We start from the raw sequence: 24,220 nt of genomic DNA, 5'->3' as shown, positions 1-24,220 counted from the left end.
TGCACCATTTTCCGATAGTTGTGGGAGTGGTGACTATACATTTCACTTGAGATCTAGTCTGAGAAAGATTAATGTCTGAGCTTGCCATTTCAATTCTTTCTCCCAGGATACCGCCAATGAACATGGTGCTGTGGGTGATGAGAATGTGGAACGGGGTAACTGGTCTTCGAAGACTGATTACCTGCTCTCAATGATTGGTAATGCAGTGAGTTTTGGGAATGTTTGGAGATTTCCTTACCTGGCTTACAAAAACGGAGGAGGTATGGTAGAGAAATTTAAAATATCGGAGAGTAAGAAAGGCAGAACTAAATGGATCGATTTGTTGACTTATCCTGAAAATTGTAGTTCAGTAAATAACAAATGTTTATTGCACTAAAAATGATATAGTAAATAATGCAGAGTTAAACAATTTCAATGTGAACTGGTAAATTCAATCCCACAGCTAACAAGTTTGACTACTATTTTCTTATGAAGAGAGAGATATGTCAAGGTAATAGTTTAAAATTAGCAATGTGATGCATCAAATATATGCTATTTATAAACCAAAGTAAATGGTTCATTTATTAATTTGCAATGTATTTTCAGTTGATATTGTTTAGAATGCATGAGCCATCCACCTCAGATATATTTACTGCACAATGTGTGAAATCCTCAGAAGAGCAGGCTCCTCAGTCAGGCCCTGTGTTCAGGTTTGTACATTATCATCAAAACTGCTCAAATCAGGGCTCTTCACAACCCACACCATTGGATTGATGGAAACCAAGCGCAAATGTATAAGAAATGTCACAACATGACTGTGTAAAGTGACCTGAAAAGATATCTGATTGTGTTAGAGAGTGAAATTCACAAAACGGGAATTTGGACATTCGTAGAGATTTCAGGGTAAATTTTAATCCACCCCACACAGTGTAAGCATGGAGTTTCACTTGAAAATTGAAATCCTTTCCGCTATTTTCCAGGTGCATTCCTTATTCCCTATTCTGTCATGCTGGCCCTTGTTGGGATACCATTGTTTTTCTTGGAGTGTTCCTTTGGTCAGTTTGCCAGCCTTGGGCCTGTTGCAGTGTGGAGGGCTGTGCCTATGTTACAAGGTGAATGTTTATTTTATCGATACAGTCACAGCAAATTTGGAAAAGTAATAGTGTTGATTTAATAAATAATAATAAACCTCCCTTATCTGACAAAGGTTAAAGCCAAGCTTGTGAAGTAATGTTGCACTCTGATCTGCCATACACGTTATTAGATGTGGTACATGCTGTCTATTGGCTTTTGGCTCATAGTTTGTCAGGTTTTTTTAATAAAAATGATGAATTGAAACCCAGGATTCGGGACCGAACACAGCAGAGTGACATCACTGGTAAGGCATAAGTTCATTGGTTGATAATAGCTACTAACATGACTGTTATTGGCTACTTTCAGGTTGAAGGTAAATAAGGGAAATATTTAAGGTTACAAATTAAAAGATCAGTTGGAATTTTTTGAAAAAAATCAAATTAAGAACTTTTTAAATAAAATCGAGATGCAGGGCTAGGCAATATCTTGTAACTGCATGAAATTGGAGTTGATGGACCCTACTGAGGAGCTGAAAATGTGTTGCTGGAAAAGCGCAGCAGGTCAGGCTGCATCCAAGGAGCAGGAGAATCGACGTTTCGAGCATGAGCCCTTCTTCAGGAATGAGAAGAGTGTGCCAAGCAGGCTAAGATAAAAGGTAGGGAGGAGAGACTTGGGGGAGGGGCGTTGGAAGTGCGATAGATGGAAGGAGGTTAAGGTGAGGGTGATAGGTTGGAGTGGGGGTTGGGGCGGAGAGGTCAGGAAGAAGATTGCAGGTTAGGAAGGTGGTGCTGAGTTCGAGGGTTGGGACTGAGACAAGGTGGGGGAGGGGAAATGAGGAAACTGGAGAAGTCTGAGTTCATCCCTTATGGTTGGAGGGTCCCTAGGCAGAAGATGAGGCACTCTTCCTCCAGCCATTGTGTTGCTATGGTCTGATGATGGAGGAGTCCAAGGACCTGCATGTCCTTGGCGGAGTGGGAGGGGGAGTTGAAGTGTTGAGCCACGGGGTGGTTGGATTGGTTGGTCCGGGTGTCCCAGAGGTGTTCTCTGAAATGTTCCGCAAGTAGGCGGCCTGTCTCCCCAATATAGAGGAGGCCACATCGGGTGCAGCAGATGCAGCAAATGATGTGTGTGGAGGTGCAGGTGAATTTGTGGCAGATATGGAAGGATCCCTTGGGGCCTTGAAGGGAAGTAAGGGGGGAGGTGTAGGTGCAAGTTTTGCATTTCTTGCAGTTGCAGGGGAAAGTACTGGGAGTGGAGGTTGGGTTGGTGGGGGGCGTGGACCTGACAAGGGAGTCACGGAGGGAGTGGTCTTTTCGGAACGCTGATAGGGGAGGGGAGGGAAATATATCCCTGGTGGTGGGGTCCGTTTGGAGGTGGCGGAAATGATGACGGATGATATGAGGTTCAATGTGACCACATCTGTGACAAGTGTTGGTTTCTCTTGTGTATGACCTGTCCTTCTTTGTGTGTGGCTGCATCAAGCTGTGTGTAGCTCCTCAGTACACAAACACTAAATCTGACTATGTACTGAGGTTCTACTTGTCCCTGGTGTTGTGAAGGATGGGACTGGTCTTGTTGCTGCAGACTGCTCCAAGGAATTTGACTGTTCCATATCGCTTTTCCTTTGTGAAGAATTTCAAAACACTTTTCATCACAGGTCTATTAGGAAGAGGTCAGTATGTAACATCCTCAAGACCCTGTGGGAAAAGGACAGGTTAGTCAGAAGACTGTCAAAGTCATTTCGCAGAATGCCTCATCGCCAGAATTTTCCAACAAGCACCATGACATCACTTGGCTCATGGTGAGAAGGGCAGTACCTGTGAGATTCTTCACGTACACCTGGATTGTCTGCGCCACTGCATGTTGCCTACAAAGCGGTTTAAGGAGGGGGAGTTTGTGACTGTCTCACATCTCCTGCTGGAATATGCCTTTGCAAAGAGAGACTGGAGACAGATGCCACAACTGTGTCACTCGCCCATCTCCACTGACTTGCAGCTGTCTGCACTGGACCCGCTGTTATAGGAGTCACCATTCTTCAGGCGTCATCTCATCACTGCTGGGCCCATTTCAATGCTGCCTCCAATACTGGGTAGACTGTTGGGTCCCACAACCAAGAGTTCCCACTCTGGGCCTCCCGTGATTCCAGCCAGGAGTCTCCTGCTCCGCTAATGCCTTGGTGACACCAGGTGTCCCCGCTCTGGGCCTACTGCGAGCCGGAGTGCCTCATTCCACTGACAGGCCAGTCTGCTGGTGTGCCAAGATTCCCACTCCAGCCACTGTCCTCCAATATGCCAGCACTGGCACCTTAAAGAGTCCATCACCTCCGTCTCCGATTGCTGGAGGAGCAGGGGAATGTCCTTGCTACCATCACTGCCACCTCCAATTACCGGAAGGCTGTCACCACTCCGTGTAAAGCCTGCTCTTGTTGCCTCTGACCAACCCACCAAAGAAACGAGAAATGAAAAGAAAAAAAATCAAGAGAGAGCAGAAATTAAAAGATTTTTAAAACGTAGATGGAAGTGGATGAGCTCTAGATAAGAGTCTGCATGCAGCCCTGCTACACTGTCGCCATCTTGGAAAATTGAGGGTTTGCAGAGCAAAAATGACCCTAACGAGAGTTATGTCCAGGCCTCCCAGCAGCAGTCAGGATATGGGTCAGAAAATAAATCAGGAGGTAGAAAAGGCATGTAAAAAATGATGCACAATTGCAGTAATCATGGGAGTCTTCAATATACAACTGGACGAGGAAAATCAGGTTGGTAGGGGATCCAATAAAAAAGGGATTTGCAGAATGTCTACGAGGTGATTTGTTTGAGCAACTTGTGATAGAGCCCTCCAGGGGACAGGCAATTCTGGATTTGGTGCTGTGTAATGAGGTAAACTCGATTAAGGAGCTTAAGGTGAATGATCCATCGGGGGCAGTGGCCATAATATGATAAAATTCACCCTTCAGTTTGAAATGGAAGAGCAGGAATCTGGTGTAAGATCTTTACAATTGAGTCAATGCAACCAGAAAGCCATGAGGGAGGGGCTGACCTGAGTTGATTGGAAGGGGACCATAACAGGGAGGATGGTCGAGCAGCAATAGCAGGAGTTTCTGGAGGTAGTTTGAGGGGCAAAACAGAAATTCATCCCAAGGAAGAAGAAACATAGTAAAGGGAGGATGAGGCAACCACGGCAGACAAGGGAAGTCAGGAATAGCATAAAATCAAAAGGAAAAGCATCCAATGTGGTGAAAATTAGTGGGAAGTCTGGAAATTTGGAGGCAGTCAAAAACTAGCAGAGGATACTTACAAAAGCAATAAGGAGGAAGAAGATGAAATCTGACGATAAGCAGATTGTAATATAAAAGAAGATTGCAAGAGTTGCTTTAGATGCATAAAAGGTCAGAAAGAGGTGAGAGTGGACATTGGACCATTAGAAAATGAGGCTGGGGAAGTAGTAATGGGGAACAAAGAAATGGTGAAGAAAGTGAATAGGGACTTTGCATCAGTCTTCACTGGTGGAAGGCACCATTAGTGTGCCAGGATGTCAAGAGTCAGGAGGCAGAGGTGAGTGTAGGGGCCATTCCTGTGGGGAAGGTGCTGGGGAAGCTGCAAGGTCTGTAGGTGAGTAATTCAGCTGGGTCAGATGGACTACACCCCAGAATCCTGAAGGTGATAGCTGAGGAGATTGTACAGGCATTGTTGGTGAACATTCAGGAATCACTGGAGTCAAGGAAGTTGCCAGACAACTGGAAAATGGTTAATGTAACATCCCTGTTTCGGAAGGTATGGAGGCAGAAGGGAGGAAACTATAAGCCGGTTAGTCTGACCTTGATCATTTATAAGATTTTACAGTCCATTATTAAGGATGAGATTGTGGAGGGTTTGGAAGTGCATGGTAAAGTAGGGCTGAGTTAGCACAGCTTCATCGAGGGTAGGTCATGTCTGACAAGTTTGTTAGAATTCTTTAAGGTGGTAATGAGCAGGTTAGACGAAGGAGAACCAATGGATGTGATCTATTTGAAATTCCAGAAGGCCTAAAATCAGGAGCCATGTATGAAGCTGCTAAATGGGATAAGAGCCGGTGGTGTTAGGGGCAAGGTCCTGACATGGTTAGATTAGTGTGGAAATAGGCCCTTTGGCCCAACAAGTCTACACTGACCCTCCAAACAGTAACCCATCCAGACATGGATAGAGGATTGGCTGACTGTCAGAGGGCAGAGATTAGGGATAAATCCACCAGTTCCACAAGGACTGTTGGGACCACAACATTATACATTAACAATCTGGACAAAGGGACTGGGGGCATCGTTGCTACGTTTGCAGTTGTCGCAAAGATTGGTAGAGGGACAGGAAGGGCTGAGGAAGTGGGAAGGCTGCAGAAGTACTTACAGTAGTGAGGAGAGTGGGCAAAGAAATGGCAGATGGAATACAGGATGGGAAATTGTGAGAGTTATGCAATTTGGTAAGAAGAATAGAAACAAAGACTATTTTCAAATTGGGGAAAGGCTTTGGAAAACCGAAACATAAAGGGTAGGAGTTTAGGATTCCCTTAAAGTTAACATGCAGGTTCAGTTGGCAGGTAGGAAGGCAAATACAGCGTTAACATTCATTTCAAGAGGGTTAGGATATAAGAGCAGAGATGTGCTACTGAGGTTCTATAAGGCTCTGGTCAGACGGCATTTGAAATATATGAAAATGTTTGGACCCCATGTCTCAGAGAGGATGTTCTGGCCTTGGAGGGGTCCAGAGGAGGTTTACAAGAATGATCCCAGGGATGAAGGGATTGTCAAATGAGGAACAGTTAAGGACTCAAAGGAGCCTAGGAGGATTTACAGAATAATGACATTTACAGAATAATGAAATTTACAGAATAATGAATGGTCTGAATAGAGTAAACCTGGAGAAGATGTTTCCACTAGTAGGAGAGACTGGGACATGAGGGAACAACCTCAAGCTGAAGGGACAACTCATCAGAACTGAGATAAAGAGGAATGTCCACAGCCAGAGGGTGGTGACTCTGTGGAACTCATTGATGCAGCAGGTTGTGAGGCCAAGTCATTGAGTATACTCAAGACAGAGATAGATAGGTTCTTGGTGGTAAGGGGTGCAAGAGTTATGGGGAGAACTCAAGAGAATGAGGTTCAAAAATATATCAGCCATGACTGAATGGCAGAGCAGACTCAGTGGGATGAATGGCCTAATTCTGCTCCTATATCTTATGACCTTATGGCCTAAGACTGGGCATGTGTGATTATCACCACTCACAATGATAATGGTGTCCTAAAGAATTAGTGAGAGGGCATATAAAGGTGAAGACAAGGAGCATCATTCTTGTAATCTAGACAAAGAACTATAACATAATTAACATTTCCTGTTTAATACAAAAAGCCTTTGAAATCTTTACTGTTGGACACTGAATGTTGAAGCAGCCAACATAATCGATTAAACAAAACCGATATTTCCCCAAAGGTGTGGTCAGCCACGGCAGTCTCCCTGTTCTGTCCTGTGCTCACTGAAAGAAAATCCAATTTGGTTGAATGACCAGCCAAATGCATGTCAAATACATTATTTTAAATCAATAATTCACAAACCAGACTCCCCTGTTCTTTCTTCTGTTTTCAGGTGTGGGGATTGCTATGATGCTTCTGATTACAATGTCCAACATTTCGTACAACTGCATCGTTGGCTACAGTCTATACTACCTGTTTGCTTCCTTCCAATCACCCCTACCATGGGCAGACTGCTTCAGTTGGTGGGGAGCAGATGAAACATGCAGCAGGACCCCCAAAGGTACAGTGTTAGCTTCTACTGGGGAAAGTGTACACACTGACTGTTCATTGTTCATTCTGTCAGTCTGAGTGAGGGAGAGAGATGAACAATAGTTTCAGTGACCATCCTCATTGTGGCCATACAGCAGAAAGACTCGGATAGAAAGCAGCAGCAGGAATCATGGCACTGAGTCACTGGAATAGCAGGACAGTCAGTCAGAAATAAATAGTGAAACATCAGAATTTAACAGTCTTTCACATGTCTCACGTTTACTTTCACCTTGTCAATAAGTCTGTGTTGTGTTCTTTCTGACTGCGTTCATTGTTTGTATCTCTCTCCATCCCTCTATTGTGTCTCACACTGACTCCCTTCTCTGTCTATTACTGTGTTTTTTGCAGCTATCATTTTCTTAACTTATTCTCTTTCTCTGAGTTTTTCCAAATATCGATCATCTCACATATATTTCTTACACAGTCTGACTCTAAGACACACAGAGATTTTGTTGCAATTATTTAAATGTCTCATCTCTTTAATTCCATCTCATCTTCCACAATAACACTATTTAACTCAGGATGTCTCATGTCACTATCAAAGGTTCATGTTGTGTGAATTGACAAGACTTAATGTGAAATCTTGATGTGAGTCAAGTTGAAATTTCTGAAACAGAGGACAAAATACTTCAGCTTTGAAAGAAAATCTACTTTTAAATAAACTGGGATTGTGGGTGTTCCCCTGACCATACTGTACAGACTGGGGCTGTGGGTGATCCTGGACATCAACTACAGTCTGCACAATATGGTGATAAATCACCCACAGTCCCAGTCTGTACAATACAGTCAGGGATCACCCACAGTCCCAGTCTGTACAATACTGTCAGGGATCATCCACAGTCCAGTCTGTACAATACAGTCAGGGATCACCCACAGTCCAGTCTGTACAATACAGTCAGGGATCACCCACAGTCCCAGTCTGTACAATACAGTCAGGGATCACCCACAGTCCAGTCTGTACAATACAGTCAGGGATACACCTGCAGTCCCAGTCTGTACAATACTGTCAGGGATCACCTACAGTCCCAGCTTGTACAATACAGTCAGAGATCATCCACAGTCCCAGTCTGTACAATACAGTCAGGGATACACCCACAGTCCTAGTCTGTACAATACGGTCAGGGATCACCTACAGTCCCAGTCTGTACAATACAGTCAGGGATCACTCACAGTCCCAGTCTGGACAATACAGTCAGGAATCACCCACAGTCCCAGAGTGTACAATACTGTCAGGGATCATCCACAGTGCCAGTCTGTACAATACAGTCAGGGATCACTCACAGTCCCAGAGTGTACAATACTGTCAGGGATCATCCACAGTGCCAGTCTGTACAATACAGTCAGGGATCACTCACAGTCCCAGTCTGTACAATACAATCAGGAATCACCCACAGTCCCAGAGTGTACAATACTGTCAGGGATCATCCACAGTGCCAGTCTGTACAATACAGTCAGGGATCACCCACAGTCCCAGAGTGTGCAAAACTTTCAGGGATCATCCACACTGCCAGTCTGTACAATACAGTCAGGGATCATCCACAGTGCCAGTCCGTACAATACAGTCAGGGATCACCCACAGTCCCAGCCTATATAATACAGTCAGGGATACACCCACAGTCCCAGCCTGTACAATACAGTCAGGGATCACCCACAGTCCCAGTCTGTACAATATACTCAGGGATCACCCACAGTCCCAGTCTGTACAATACGGCCAAGAATCACCCACAATACCAGCCTGGACAATACAGTCAGGGATCACCCACAGTCCCAGTCTGTACAATACAATCAGGGATCACTCACAGTCCCAGAGTGTACAATACTGTCAGGGATCATCCACAGTGCCAGAGTGTACAATACAGTCAGGGATCACCCACAGTCCCAGTCTGTACAATACTGTCAGAGATCACCCACAGTCCCAGTCTGTACAATACAGTCAGGGATACACCCACAGTCCCAGTCTGTACAATATTGTCAGGGATCACCGACAGTCCCAGAGTGTACAATGCAGTCAGGGATCATCCACAGTCCTGTATTTTTGCATTGAAGAGCTTCATATCTTTATTCCAAAAAAAAACTCTCGAAATTTTAGGACATTTCCATTATCCAATATTCCAGAAGAATAGAACTCAGTTTTTCTCTGCCTCAGACGAAGTGATGGAAGCTGGTACAATTAAAACATTTAAAAGTTAGCTGGATGTGTATATGAATGTGAAGGGTTGAGATGGATACGGGCCAAATGTTGGCAAATCGGACTAGATTAATTTCGGATATGTTTTTTAGCATGGACAAGTTGGACTGAAAGGTCTGTTCCTGTGCTGTACATCTCTCTGACTCGATGACTCTTGATGTTATTTGTTCCATTTAGTATTTCAAAATCCGTGACGAAGTCATCTTTTTAGTTTTTAATTTATAAAGAATAGAATCATTGTCTGTCTAATACCATACAGTTAGGGACATCTATCAACACCCAGAAGACATGGATTTTCCATTATACACCCACAGAATTCAGTGATGGAAGTCCTTATCTCCATAGGCTAGGACTCATTCAAGTAGCGATCGATTTCTACATCTTCTACTTCAGAATTTGGAATGTTACATCTTGCCAAAAATAATTCAGATATGAAGAAGTTATTTTTGAGCTAAAATTACAATGTAATTTTTGAAAACAGTTGTTTCATCTTATCCTTGAGATTTATGTTATTTGAAATTTCATTTTTACATTGCTAGTTTCTGAAAGTGAATTGATAAGAGTACATTCAACAATGTGGTTCATCTGGGCTCAGAGTAATTATGGATGTCCGTAAGATCATAAGACCATAAGATATAGGAGCAGAATTAAGCCAATTGTCCCATCAGGTATGCTCCACTTTTCGATCATCACTGATATGTTTCTCAAACTCATTCTTCTGCCTTCTCCCTGTAATGCTTGATCACCTTACCAATTAAGAACTATTTTATCTCTGCCTTAAATTCACCCAATGACTTGGCCTCCACAGCCCTCTGTAGCAATGAGTTCCATAGATTCATCACTCTCTGGCTGAAGAAATTTCTCCTCACCTCAGTTCAAAAGGGTTATCCCTCCACTCTGAGACTGTGCCCTAGGATCCTGGCCTCTCCTATGCATGGAAACAACTTCTCCACATCTACTCTATCCAGGCCTGTCAGTATTCTTCAAATTTCACTGAGATACACCCTCAAGGAAAGACACAGGGTCCTCAACTGCTCATCATGTGATAAGCCCTTCATCCCCAGGATCATTCTTGTAAACCTCCTCTGAATCTCTTCCAATGCCAGCACATCCTTCCTTAGATACAGGGCACAAAACTGCTCACAATATTCCAAATGAGGCCTGACCAAAGCTTTACACAGACTCTACAGTACATCCCTGTTCTTGAGTTCTAGCTCTCTTGAAGTGAGTTGCATTTGCCTTCATAACTGCCAATGAAACTTGCATGTTAACCTTAAGGGAATCCTGAACCAAGACTCTCAAGACCATGTGTACTTCAGATTTCTGAAGCCTTTCCCCATTTAGAAAATAGTCTATGCTTCTATTCTTCCTACCAAAGTGCACTTCCTCACACTTTTCCACATTGTATTCCATCTGCCACTTCTTTGCCCACTCTCTTAATCTCTGTAAGCCTTCTATAACCTCCTCACTTCCTCACCACTACCTGTCCCTTCACTTAGCTTGTCTCATCTGCAAACTTAGCAACAATGCCCTTAGCTCCTTCATCCAGATTGTTAATGTATAATGTGAAGGTCCCAACACTGATACCTGCAGAACTCCACTAGTCACCGTCTGCAATACCCAAAAAAGCCCCTTTATCACCACTCTCTATCTTCTGCCAGGCAGCCAATCCTCTATCCATGCCAGTACTATGCCCCAAATGCCATGTGCTCTTATCTTATTTAACAGCATCCTGCTTCAGTCACCAATCAGCTGAAAGGCTTTTAAAATTAAATGCATCACAAACTAAATATAAATGCATTCTTTTTGTGTGTAACCAAAGCTAGAGAAGGAGATCTTCTTTATGAAAATCCTCCACCTCACTAAGAAAGCTTCAGTACAATCAATAATTAACAATCTGCTCTGAAAACCCTGCACATGGCTTCACAGCTGTGACACCCTGCCCCCAACTTCCTCTGGAAATGTGATATCACCCCCAGTTCTCTGCCGATATGAAACTTGTCCCCACCCTCCCATTCACTGTTACCATTGGACTCCATCCCCCTCCACCAATGTTGTTGCTACTCGAACCGACCAACAAGACTGCTCCCTTCCCCCCAAAAATTCTCCTATCATCCTCAAGTTACCCTCAACACTGGACTATTTAGCAAACTCCATTGGTATCCTGCACCATGGCATCTTACCCACTTGGCACCCTACACCTCCTCAGCTGGCACCTTATCCACCTGGCAACCTGTCACCCTGCTCCTATCCACATGGAATTTTACATAGCTCTCGATTTGCATATCTGCACCCTACCTACATGCACCCTATTTAGCTGGCACCCTTTTCCTATCAGTTTAGCACCTTCCCTTCCCTGCACCCTAACACACATTTATGTTATGAACTTCCTGTTTGACATCAGCTGTCAGGAACATTAAAATGTGAGAAGACAGCAGTTGTGAAAAGGGGTTTTGCTTTCCCCTGGCAGGCTCTGTGCTGTGAAAGCACTGTCAGATTGAAAATGTGGCTCCCCATTTCTGAGAGAGCCCTGAGTTGAATCGACCGCTCAGAACTGTGGAGCTCCATTCATTCATTTTGTAAAAGAAGGAGTGGTGTAGCAAGGTATGTGAGACTCTCCTTCCCTGGATAATCCAGCCCATTATAATCCTTAAAGTCTTCTCCAATAACTACTAGTGAATACTTTTGAAGTAACTTTTTATATACAGTACCATTTTAATTTGGTTTTCTAATTACTTTTATGCAGACTTTTATCCAACAAGAGATTAAGCAGATTGAGCACCAGAGCAGGACTGTGCTGAGAGTGAGTGCACGGACTGTACCTCTGTGTTCTGATCTATGCATAACCTTACCCATGTAATCGAAAGGATTAACTAATTCAGTCAGAGTGAAACAGTGACCCTGGTTATATTGAAATGGAATGCAAAATTGATGTATAATACTGAAACATATTTTCCAGAGACTCTCTGCAATCTCACTCTGACTGATGGATATTTTGAAATCGTTAATATAACACAGCTGCAGGAAAACAATGGATCTTGTCCAAATGGATCAGAAATCTCCAATCCTCACCAGGGCCCGAGTGAGCAATACTGGGAGTAAGTACCTTGCTGCAGATAGCTGCACCAATAACCTACACAGCTGGGCCAGTAACTCCTCTTGGGTTGGTTAGTTTGTTTATATGTGTTTAATGAGAGAGAAGCTGTTTCATTTTGATTGAGGTATTATTTACATTGCACACTTGTTACAAAATGGCATCATGGAAAGGAAACTTTTACTATTTAATATTCCTCTGGTTTCTAAGCATTGTAACTTTGACAATATTTATAAAGCAAAACACTTTTCTTTGTTTTCTTGCTCTTCAAGGATAATATTCATGACCAGAATTCTTAAACATGAAATGGTTAGAATCATGTGTGACTGATGTTCATTTCTCTGCTTTTAATTGTAATAAGTTATTATTTTAACACACAGTCCTGGGACTGGATTTAGATTAACTGTCTGGAGGTAGATACCATGTGTAGGAAGATGAAGGAGCTGAATTCATTGGAAGACATAGTGACTAAACCAGATAGGTTTCACAGTGCATTGTGAAGCAGTCAGTGAAACATTGTCAGAAACTCTTTCACATCAAATCAGCTGCAGGGAATCTCATCAACTTGTTTGAACAAAGCTTTACATTGAAAAATATCAATACACACGAGGAAGAAAATGTCATACAGAATATCAAACTTCACATTTATTTCTGAGTGCAAGAATCAAAGCTTCTATAAATCAAAAATTAATTTAGATATTACACAACTCTGTTTGTTAAATACATTGATGCACTATGTCTAAAAACATCTGTGTGTAATGAAGAGTGTCCGAACTTACTACATGTTTTTGTTCTTATTTTCTGTAGTAAAGCAGTTTTACGCCGTTCCAGTTCAATGGATGAGACTGGGGAGGTAATCTGGTATTTAGCCCTTTGTCTGCTTCTTGCCTGGCTAATAGTTGGGGCAGCATTATCAAAAGGAATCAAATCTTCAGGAAAGGTAAATGATTGGTGATAAATAGAGTTAAAACTCGTGACAAAGTAACAGTAAAGCGAGAAACGATAAATAATTTGTGAAGTGTCTGGTTTATCTCCCAGGTGATGTTAACAGTGTCTCTATGGGAAATGGGAGATTCATAATTCATCAACACTTCAGGCCTGAGGGAGATCTGAAGAACGTTCTCCTGAGGGAAAGAACAGCAACTTCCCCAAACCCCTGCAATGTGTCCCTCATTCTAAGGGTTCACTCACTGACACTGGAATTCTGGGTGAATTTCCAATTGCTGTGGAAGGCTGAGGAAGGATTGGGGGTTGGGGGGGGAGTGGGGGGGGGGGTGTGGTGGCGGTGATGGGGAAGGATTGGGGCAGGGTTTTATTTGAGTGAAATGAGATTTGTCTGGACATGAGAATGGGACTGAGACCTGAGGAACAATCATTAGGTGAAAACAATAAAATGCTGGTAATGCTCAACAGCTTGTGAAGCACCTGTCAAGACAAACCGAGCTAATCTTTCACTTCCATGGACTTTCATCTGACCGAGAGAAATAAATAACAGTTTAAGAGGTTTCTTAAGACGATGGACATGGGGAATATGGTTCGGTGAGTAAAAGGAAGATTCTGTGATAGGTTGGAGGACAACAGAGGTTAACTAACAAAGCTCTGACCTTCATCCCCGTTGTATTGTTGGATAGGTTCCAAACCAAAGAGCAAATGTAATTTTAAGGCTGTTAGAAGAATCACAACATGTGACATTCCAGTGTAATGTGCCTTTAGTAGTTATTAATGTTGAAGGAATATGTTGTAACAGCTGTGTAGCAGTTACTGTGGGTGGAATCTGTTAGTGACATGAGCAGCCTGTGCTAAGGTGAGATTTAATGCAGAATCAGGTGAGAAATCTCATAAGGTCCAACTTGACGTCAGGAACAACTTGCTGTGTCTTTTATGTACCTACCCAGTGAGGAGGTGAGCTTCTTGGGTAAGAATTACCTTTAACTGATTCTTTTCGTTGTGTAATTTCCGTTATTATGTCTGAAGACGTGTGTCCCCTTAAGAAGGGTTCGAGATCGGTCAAAGGAATCGACAAATGCGGTCTATTCAAAAAACAAGGGTCATTAGTTGATTCAGTTAAGGTACCTTGATGCAATTCTATCCAGCAACACAGAGATTGAAGCTTCTGTGTTCTGGGGAAAAGTTGCGCAATTACATTTGAAAATTACACATTATTTACATGTTTTTAAAGAAATAGTACAGTCTTAATTACAAGAAAGACCAATCACATATGATTTACAGTGAATTAATCTAATGATATTTTCTGGGAAAGGGTTCTTAACTACAAAAAAATGTCCAATCAATTGTAATATGGTGATATGATTGAAGACAGGCTAATCCAATGGTATTTCCTTTAAGAAGGATATCTAATTTACGTAAATTGTCATGCCATGTATTAGTTCAACGTTTGTTCAAATGGTCAATTAATGTATCAGTGTTTATCTTATGAAAACTCTATTGTCCTCATCTTTCAACTGCAAGTTAATTCTGCAAATCAGCAGTATGTTCAGCAGTATGATTCACAGGCCATTTTATAGTATTCTTTTAAATCGAGAAACCATTTTGTTGTAATAAAAATCTTCATATTTTGTTGCCTAAATTCAAATTTGAGGTCCTCATGTCTATAGGTTTAGCAGTGTTTAAATAAGCACATTATAACAAGGTATCACAAAACAAAGTCTCAACATGCAAACCCTGTGAACTAGATGAAAACGCAATCCTTGCGTACATCTTCCATGTTACTATTCCTCTTCAGTTTGTCATCTGTTCCCTTCGATGCATTGATGAGAATCCATTTAATTTGCCATTTGGTTGGATAATATTGTCTTTATTCCAAGGTGAATGATGTATAAAAGTAGGCAAAACTTGCTACAAAGGTACAGCAGCTACTGTTTTGGTCTCCTTAGTTAGGGGGTATATTTGTATTGGAGAAAGTTCAGTGAACCTTTGTATTAATTCTTTTGAAAATATAAGTTTGAGCCTGTACTCACAGGAATTTAGGAGACCGAGAAATGATCTTCAAAGATTTCGAATGGTCTTAGAAAGCTTGACCTTCTCAGAGAATCTCGAACAGGGAGAACAGTTACAAAATAAGGTTCTCCAAATGAGATAGAGATGAAGTGGAATTTTTAATCTTTCAAATACTCTTCCTCCGAAAGCAGTAGAGGTCAGATCATTGAATATATGCAAGGCAGAGTTTGACAAATTGTTGATGTACAAGAGAGTCAAAGGTTCTGGAGAGGGCAAGTGTCAGGGTGATCAGGCAGAATCTTATTGCATGGTGGGGCCACATGGCCTTGTACTGCTTCAAGGTTTTATTTTCTTCTGTTGTACCAGTAATACAGGAAAATCTAACAAGGTGCTCTCCATGCTCAGGTGGTTTATTTCACTGCGACATTCCCTTACGTGGTTCTGACCATCCTCCTGATCCGAGGGGTTACCCTGGAGGGAGCTTCTAAAGGAATTGAATTCTACATCGGAAGCCAGTCAGACTTCTCCAGACTGGCTGATGCTGAGGTAAATACAGCAATATGAATGATTGAGTCTCATTAGTATTTTTAGTTGAATCGATTCGTGCCTCAGCACATTTACTTTGTTAGCTTGTCATCATTGATTTAAACTGAAAATGTGTTGCTGGGAAAGCGCAGCAGGTCAGGCAGCATCCAAGGAGCAGGAGAATCGACATTCCTGAAGAAGGGCTCATGCCCGAATCGTCAATTCTCCTGCTCGTTGGATGCTGCCTGACCTGCTGCACTTTTCCAGCAACACATTTTCAGCTCTGATCTGCAGCATCTGCAGTCCTCACTTTCATCATTGATTTAAAATCAGTGTATTGCTTTTGAGTCCTTAATTCAATTCTTGGAAATTTTTAACAAAGCTTGTGATGAATTCAAAGAGTCAGTTTAAGGTCTATATCATCCTGCCATTAACAGGAAAGAAGGTCAGGGCATCAGCTATGATGGACGAGAGGATCGAAATTGATGAGGAATTATGATAGGGATTGGGATGCAATAGAATTCTTCCTTCATGCCTCCTCCTTTCTGAAATCTTGGAAATGATTCAGGAGTTTCAGGTGAAATACCTCATTGACCTACAAAGCAAATACTGACCCACATTTTGCTGTATCAGGGCAATAGAAAGAGCCACTCTTGATGAGCCTTGTCCTTATCCATTCTATGTCAATGATATTTGGTGCTGCAAGTACCTGGAAGTGGGAGATGGAAATGAAAGAATATTGTCTAAATCTGAAATCTACATTGGAGTGAACATTGGAAAGCAACTGATTATATCTTGAACCAGTCAGATTATCGTACTTGGAATATAACAATGCAAGGACTGAGACAGAAAAGGAAGTGTAAGTTTGAGTGGGTGACTTCCAAGCTGTGATTCCATTCTTCCAGTAGGTAGTTTAAGTGCCAGAAATTGTGACTGGCAGTAAGTAAATGCTTGGCATGTCATTAAAAGGCTATTTCAATGTCATGTTTCTTGAAACAAATCTCCGAGGTGATTCAGTCAACAGCATAAGGACAGAAACATCATGGAGCCCAGTGAATGCAAATAGGCAGACTAGGCAATACCACATTTGTGAAGCTGACAGTGTCCTCATGCATTCTGGATAATGATGGCTGGAATTTTGTATTCAGTCCAAAGATACAGCAGTCTTTGTGAATAGACAATGGTGAACACTATTTATTGCTTAATTTTTCTGACAGGAATTGGATTTTGATTTCCATTTAAATCATTTAACCATTGTTTACATAATCCTAGAAATTACAGTGTAATTTTACTGGTTCCTGTTGATATTAAGCTACTGTGATATTATTACAATATGAAAGTGATCATTATTTATGGTAAAAGGTGTTCTTTGTTGTTACTTTCACGAAAAGAATGGAATTAACTATGGTCAGTACAATACTGCAAGTGAGTCAGTCACTGAAAACCATGGCTGGTGAAAGAGTATACAGTCACGTCTTCGATAGTGCAATAGTCACGTTCCGTGTGACCCTGCGCTATGCAAGAATCACGCAATACAAGGAGCACTTACAGTGTTGCCGATGTAATCATGTTCTAGCCAACATACTTTTTGAATTTTTGCACTTTAGAAAAGCGTCCCCAATCGTCAATCACGGTACAGGTAATTTGTGTTAATGAAACGTTCATTATACCAGAAAGACCTGTGTCAGATATCCCAGAGGAAATTTAACTGTAAATAATCGACTGTAGTGATGACTGTTCTGTTTAAGAAGAGTTACTGTTGACCAGAGGGAGCTACTTTGCTCAGTTCACCATGGATTAACCACACGAGTTCTCATTATCTTCACATTAATGTCGTTTATCTGTTGTACATGTTTGTGTTTCATTTCCCTCCAGACATCTATTCTATTTTGTATTTACCAGGTCTGGAAAGATGCTGCGACTCAAATTTTCTTTTCTATCTCAGTGGGTTGGGGCACTTTAGTAGCATTGTCGTCTTACAACAAGTTCCACAATAACTGCTACAGAGATACCATCATTGTCTGTGTTGTTAATTGTGCTACAAGTGTGTTTGCTGTATTTGTCATCTTCTCCATCCTGGGACACATGGCTCGCATACAAGATAAGCCCGTTTCAGAGGTTGCCCAGTCAGGTAAACTAGAGCTGTTAAAATTGTCAAGGGTCAGACAGCTTTAATGTTCTCTCTGAAGTGATTCAACCCAACATTCCAGTGATTCCAGTGTCCAGACACAATAATCAATCCTCAGATCCAAACTGATAGCCAGGCTCTGAAGACACATTGACATGATGTTTGGTTTATACTGGACAGGGATTGGAGCTGAATAATGCAATGGTATGCCCGGGGTTGAACCCTAGCTCTTAAAAGTGAGCTTTTGAAATAATCACAGAATAGTAAATTTCAAAAGCACTCAGTTAACATTATAATCCGCTGTAAGATTTGCTATTTACCTTAGAATTACATTTCATATGAGCCACATTTTATATTTAAGAAGTAAATTTTGAATGAATTCCATAATATTGTGCTTTTAGGTGAATCAGAGACAGTTTTTATTTATTGACGATTAGTTACTGATCATATTATGTGCTCAAATATTCAATTTGACAGTGGTACATTTTAAAAAATGTTTAATATGAAGAGCAAGAAACATGGAAATGTTCTGTGCTAAGCCACTTGTATCGGTTGATGATGCTGTGATAAGTAATTAATGACCAGGTAAAGTTACAATAAAACACAGTTCACACATTCTGATTACTCCAATAGTCTGAGCACTGAGTGGTTTGACAGCCTGAACTGAGGCAGGTACATAGGAACAGGGGTAGGCCACTCAGTCTGAGTAGTTTGCCTCACTACTCCATGTAATAATGAAGGATCAAACATTTCAATGTTTTTTACTCATTCCATTCCCTGACCTTGTACACCACTGAGAATCAGAAATATAATAATCTCAATCTTAAATCTACTCAAATCTTGACCTCCACAGCCCTCTGTGCTGGACAATTCCAATGTTTCACAACACTCTGAATAAACTAATTTCTTGTCAGCTTGGCCCTCAGTGGCATCCCCCTTAGTTTTAAATTATGGCCGCTGGTTTTAGATTCTGCAGACAGAGGAAATATCTTACCTGCAGCTACTCTGTTGTTCTCTTTAACTACGTTGTAAGTTTCATTCTACGAAACTCTAGAGAGTAAGGCCCAGTTTTCCCAATCTTTCTTCATCGGACAGTTCTACCATTCCAGGAGCAAGTCTGCTGAACATTTGTTGCACTCCCTCTATGCAATGACATCTTTCCTGAGAAAAAAATGACCAAACTGTGCACAGTTTCCAGGTGTGGCCTAACCAAGCTGCTATACAACTGAAACAAGACTTCACTATCCCTGTACTCAAATCCTCTTGCAATAAAGGATGACATTCCATGAGGCTTCCTAATAGCTTGCTGCACACACATGTTAACCCTCAGTGACTTAGCACCAAGGAGACTGAGGTCTCTGTGTACAACTACACTTTACAATCCCCAACCATTTAAGAAACACTCTAAATTATCCGTTCAATTATTTCTCCCCATTCTCTACTCTCCAACATTATTCCCTGTTTTAAAATGCCAGTTTCACCAATATATTAGAGAGATTCTTTTTTTGCTTAGATTGCAAATGTCACTCTGAACTCAGTGTTCACTGCTTCTAAATATTATAATTTCTGAATTGAAAGTGATTAATATTACAAATATATAATAACTAATGTTTTTTATTGTAAACACATATCCGCACAACTTTGGTGACATGAATAGTTTTGCAAATGTTGGCTAATATTGGCAACTGTAATAAATTAAATGAAATGAATGTCAACAACAAGTTAATAGCAACGTTCATTGTGTCATTTCAATTCTATTCACTGTTCAGGTTTCGGTTTGGTCTTCATTGCCTACCCAGAGGCCCTTGCACAGTTACCGTGGGCACCATTATGGTCTGTTTCATTTTTCTTCATGCTGCTCACTCTGGGAGTTGACACACAGTTTGCAGGTTTAGGTAAAAATGGCATTGCATCACTTAAAAAAATCATTTCTTTTGAAGAAATTATGACAGTGTTGGGCAAAAAAGTGCTGTTGGTGATGTTAGTGGACAAACGCACAACATTTCTTTGTAGCAATAGTTCCCTTATTGTCTGAAAGAAGAATGCAGCTCTTAGTCTTAAATGATTAGCACCTGCATCAAAATAAAAATTGGGGAAAAGTTGCATCGGCATCCAAATGATTTCACAATACAATTTGCACTAACAGCGATGGTGAGGGAAGGCATCATAGAAGATCGAAATGTGAGTTGGAGTAAATGAGAGAGATGAGGTTCAGTGTTATTAGGAATTAGTAAGTGAGGATGGAGAGTGTATGAGCAAATATTAAAAGAGAAAGACAAACCAGTAGAACTTATTAGCAAAAGCATGCAGCATTCAGAGTTAAGTTGATGAGCTGACAACACAAATAGAGACCAGTCACACCACCTGGTGAAGATTATTGAAATGTGGTTGCAGGAAGATCAGTACTGGGAGTGAAATGTCCTAGGGTAATGAGTATTCCAAAGGGATAGGCAAGTAGGAATAGGAGGTGGAGCTGTTTTATTGGTTAAGGGAGATATCAAGGTGCATTAAGAAAAGATATTGGCACTACGAACCAAGATGTTGAATCAATCTGAGTGGAAATAAAAGGCAAGGGAAGAAACCCCTTGGTAGGAATAATTTACAGATTCTCAAACAGTACTTCCAAAGTAGGGCTTAGTATAAATGAGGCAGTAATGAGGGCTTATGAGCCAGCCACAACAGAAATTATGGGTGATTTGTACATAGATATTGATTGGATTCATCAAATTGGCAAGGGTAGTATTGAAGGAAGATTCATAGAGTGTCTGAGGGATTCTTTCTGATGGCAACGTGTCATGGAACCAACTGGCTGCTTCACATTTGGTATTGTGTAATGAGGAAGGATTGGTAAATGATCATGTAGTTAAGGATCATCTTGGAAGGTGTGATCACAACCTTCTATAGTTTCAAATTCAGATGGCAAGAGTGAAGACAGAGTCATATACAGGAGTTTTAATGTTGGCCAAAAGTCATTATACAGGCCTGAGAAAGCAGTTGGCCCTGGGGGACTGAGGAAAAATATTAAAGGAGCAGGACATTTGAAAAATGGTGGCAAATGCTCAATGAGTTACTAAATACCTGTCAATTAAAGTATATTCCTGAGAGGAAAAGGAATTATAGAAAGGTAAAAGATAATCCATGGCTTAACAAGGAGGTCGAGGATAACATAAAGACAAAAACTAGGGCATATCATACTGCAAATGTTTGAGACACTCTGGAGAATCAGGAGATCAATAAAAGGAAACTAGCAGAAACCATAAGCTCTGACACCAAAAGCTTCTATAAGTATATAAAAAGGAAGAGAGTAGTGAAAGTAAATGGTGGCCCTTTAGAGGGTGGAAATGGTGAGGTAATTATGGGAAACTCAGAAATGGCAGAGGCACTAAACCAGTATTTTGTGTCTTTTTGCAGTGGAAGATTATAATTTCTTCCCAAAATCTGCAGTTACTATAGAGGAACTTGGTGAAATTACTAGGGAAAAGGTATTAAGTAAACTGATGGGATTAAAGGCAGATTAGTCCCCAGGACCTGATGGCCTGCACCCTAAGGCAGCAGAGATAGTGGATATATTAGTTACTACATTCCAAAATTTCCTCGATTCTGGAAAGGTGCCAGTGATTTGGAAACACTTTAATGTGAAGCCTGTATTTGAAAAAAGAAATAGGCAAATCATGGAAAATTGTAGATCAATTAGTTTGACCTCAGTCATGAGGAAGTTGCTGGAGTCAATAATAAGGGAGAGAACTGACCACTTGGAACAACAAAGCTCAATTCCCCAGTGGCAGCATGGTTTCATACAGGACAAGTTGAACTTGACAAAATTGTTGGAATTTCTGAGGATGTAGCTATCAAGTTGGATAATGGGGACACAGTGGATGTGTTATATCTAGACATCTAGAAGACATTGATAAGGTGCTGCATTAAGACTGATACAAAAGGTTAGACCGGAGGGTGTTTGGGGTAGAGTATTGGTTCGGATAGAGGATTGGTTGACTGACAGAAAGCAGAGGGGTGGGATAAATGGGTCCTTCTGGCGAACTGTAACTATTGGGGTAGCACAGGGTTCAATCCTCTGACATCAATTGTTGACAATCTATATCAATGAGCTGCCGGGAGGGACAGAATGTAACAAAACAAAATTCACAGCTAGAGAATGAACTAGAATCTGGCAGATGGAATTTAACGTGGATAGGTACGAGGTTACATATTTTGGCAAGAATAATGAAAGAGCAAATTATTAATTAAATCAGAAGCAGATTCAAAGTGCCTCAGTGTAGAGGGATCTGGGTGTCCTTGTGTATGAATCACAGAAAGTGGGGATGTAGGGGCTGCATATAATAAGAAAGGCAAGTGGAATCTTGGCATTTATTGCAAAAGAACTGGTTTATAAAAGTAATGTTGTCACAATTGTATGAGATGATGTTGAGACCATACTTGGAGTATTGTATCCAGTTCTGGTTTCTTTACTTGAGGAAGGATGTGGTGGCATTAAAAGCAGTTCCGAGGAGGTTCTCCAGGTTGATTCAAGGGATGAAAGGGCTGTCATATGAGGAACAATTGAATACGTTGGACTTGTACTCGCTGGAGATCCTTGTCGGACAGTCTTGAACAAGAGGTCATAGATATAGCCTGAGAGGAAGTAGGTTCAAAACTGGGGTGAGGAGAAACTATTTCTCTGACAGGGTTGTGAATCTGTGGATCTCACTGCCCCAGAGTGCAGAAGAGGCAGAATCAATCAACAAATTCAAGAAAGAAATAGATATGTTTTGATGAAAAATGGGACAAAGGGCTGTGGGAAACAGGCAGGAATTGCGACCACAATAAGAACAGCCATGAATGTGACAAATGGTAGAGTGGGTTTGAAGGGCTGAATTGTCCACTCGCTCCTAATTTCTATGTTCCTCTGCCCAATAGCTATTGTGGTGATTTTCAATCTCAGATGTTAATGTTCTATATCTTTTCTTTGCTCTCATGCCTAGAATTTATCTTTTCGTTGAGACAGATCTTGCTGTTCAAGAGATGGGGATTTTTATTTACCTGCCTTACAGGGAGCAGGATGGTCAGCAAACTTATTCACTCATGTTGAAACTCACTCATGTTGAAACTCACTCATGTTGAAACACCCTACGTGATATTTGAGGATAACGATGATGCAGTTTTCCTCTGCATCAGAGCAACAGGAAAAATACAACTGGGGGAAAAATACATATCTCAGAGCCAGAAAATGGATGCAGAAACCTTTTACTCCAGGGCTTTGGTGTGTCCAGTGGTGTTTTGTCCTGTCATTGTGCAAGTTATTAATTAATGTCTTCATTTGACATTTTCTTCCATTAGAAACAGTTATGACAGCCCTGCAAGACCAGTTCCCTACATTGGTCCAATCAAAGCGCCTTCTTCTGACAGCTGGTGTTTGTTCGTTATTTTATCTGCTTGGCCTTCTATGTGTGACACAGGTAGGTTGTATTTCAGTGATATCAGCTGTTTTCACATGTACTCAGTAACTGTAAAAGGTGATCAAATTCACAGGATGAAAAAATAAAGAAGGCATTAGTGTTCTGGTCCTTTCTTTTTGCAGTTGTTTAATGTTGTGCAGTGATCATGTCATATTGATATCTTGCTGTGATTCTGAGTTTATTCTCAGATAATCCACTCTTACAATAGGACTGGGAAACAGGACCACGGTTCAGTTTATTATGTCATAAAATTGCTCAGCAGACACATTCGTTATCGCGGTTAGTTGTTACAGGGAAGCATAGCTGCTCTCCCTTCGCAATATGTACTGCACACTGAACAAGTCTATAGCTGTCAGTGACATGTATTATATCAAGGTTATATGCTCATCAGCATGTTCTTCTTAAAATGATATTACTATATTCCTATAACATACATGAATGAAAATAAATATATCTCAGACTGGTTGTGAGAACTATCACTCCAAAAATAGGTCACTGTGCTTAGGAGTTTAAGAATTGAACTGTTTAAGACTTTAAGTGGTTGTATAATGAATCAATAATTTAATAATCCTTCCAGATCTCATGATCTTCTTTCTGTCCTGTGATCTAGATTTATCAACTGACTGTTCTTGGCTCACTGATATTTTGGTGACTTTCCTTTTGTTAAAGAGGAGATTATTTTCATGGTTGCGTTCAACATTTTCATTCCCTGAGTTTACCTCTGGTGGTGTTCTGTGCACAGTCAGAATGCTCAATGTTAGAATGTTGTACAATTCCCCAAATTATTTTCTATTCCTCTTTCTCATTGTTCCATTAGATATTGTGACTCCTTGGGTTTAAGGCTCACTGCACTTTCTGAGTACTTCTGTGGGTGACCATGTTCCCTGGATGGGATGTATGATTCAAACCTTTTACCACTCTCACAAACTAGATAATTCCACACCCAGATGTCAAATGAGTGCTGTTTTTATTCTGCCTGAATGTTCAAGATGTTTATCCCATATTTACAGGAAAT

The 24,220-nt window shown here is 41.1% G+C and overlaps 1 protein-coding gene across 1 annotated transcript in view; it reads left to right on the top strand.

Annotated features, from left to right (window-relative positions):
- Positions 1 to 139: 139 nt before the first annotated feature.
- Positions 140 to 24,220, top strand: part of LOC132820194 (sodium- and chloride-dependent neutral and basic amino acid transporter B(0+)-like) — a gene marked incomplete at its 3' end in the record, with an annotated part of 42,499 nt that continues 18,418 nt past the window's right edge. Inside the window, exons 1-9 of the mRNA XM_060832163.1 lie at positions 140 to 260; positions 960 to 1,091; positions 6,663 to 6,830; positions 12,007 to 12,145; positions 12,949 to 13,081; positions 15,505 to 15,645; positions 17,527 to 17,755; positions 19,522 to 19,647; positions 23,087 to 23,205. Coding sequence (XP_060688146.1) covers positions 191 to 260; positions 960 to 1,091; positions 6,663 to 6,830; positions 12,007 to 12,145; positions 12,949 to 13,081; positions 15,505 to 15,645; positions 17,527 to 17,755; positions 19,522 to 19,647; positions 23,087 to 23,205 — 1,257 coding nt within the window. The remainder of the gene's footprint in view (positions 261 to 959; positions 1,092 to 6,662; positions 6,831 to 12,006; positions 12,146 to 12,948; positions 13,082 to 15,504; positions 15,646 to 17,526; positions 17,756 to 19,521; positions 19,648 to 23,086; positions 23,206 to 24,220) is intronic.

This window comes from Hemiscyllium ocellatum, chromosome 11 (genome assembly GCF_020745735.1).
Source record: "Hemiscyllium ocellatum isolate sHemOce1 chromosome 11, sHemOce1.pat.X.cur, whole genome shotgun sequence".
Classification (NCBI taxonomy): Eukaryota; Metazoa; Chordata; class Chondrichthyes; order Orectolobiformes; family Hemiscylliidae; genus Hemiscyllium; species Hemiscyllium ocellatum.
The sequence above is the reverse complement of the archived record's forward strand: the minus strand, read 5'-3'. Positions and strand labels throughout refer to the sequence as shown.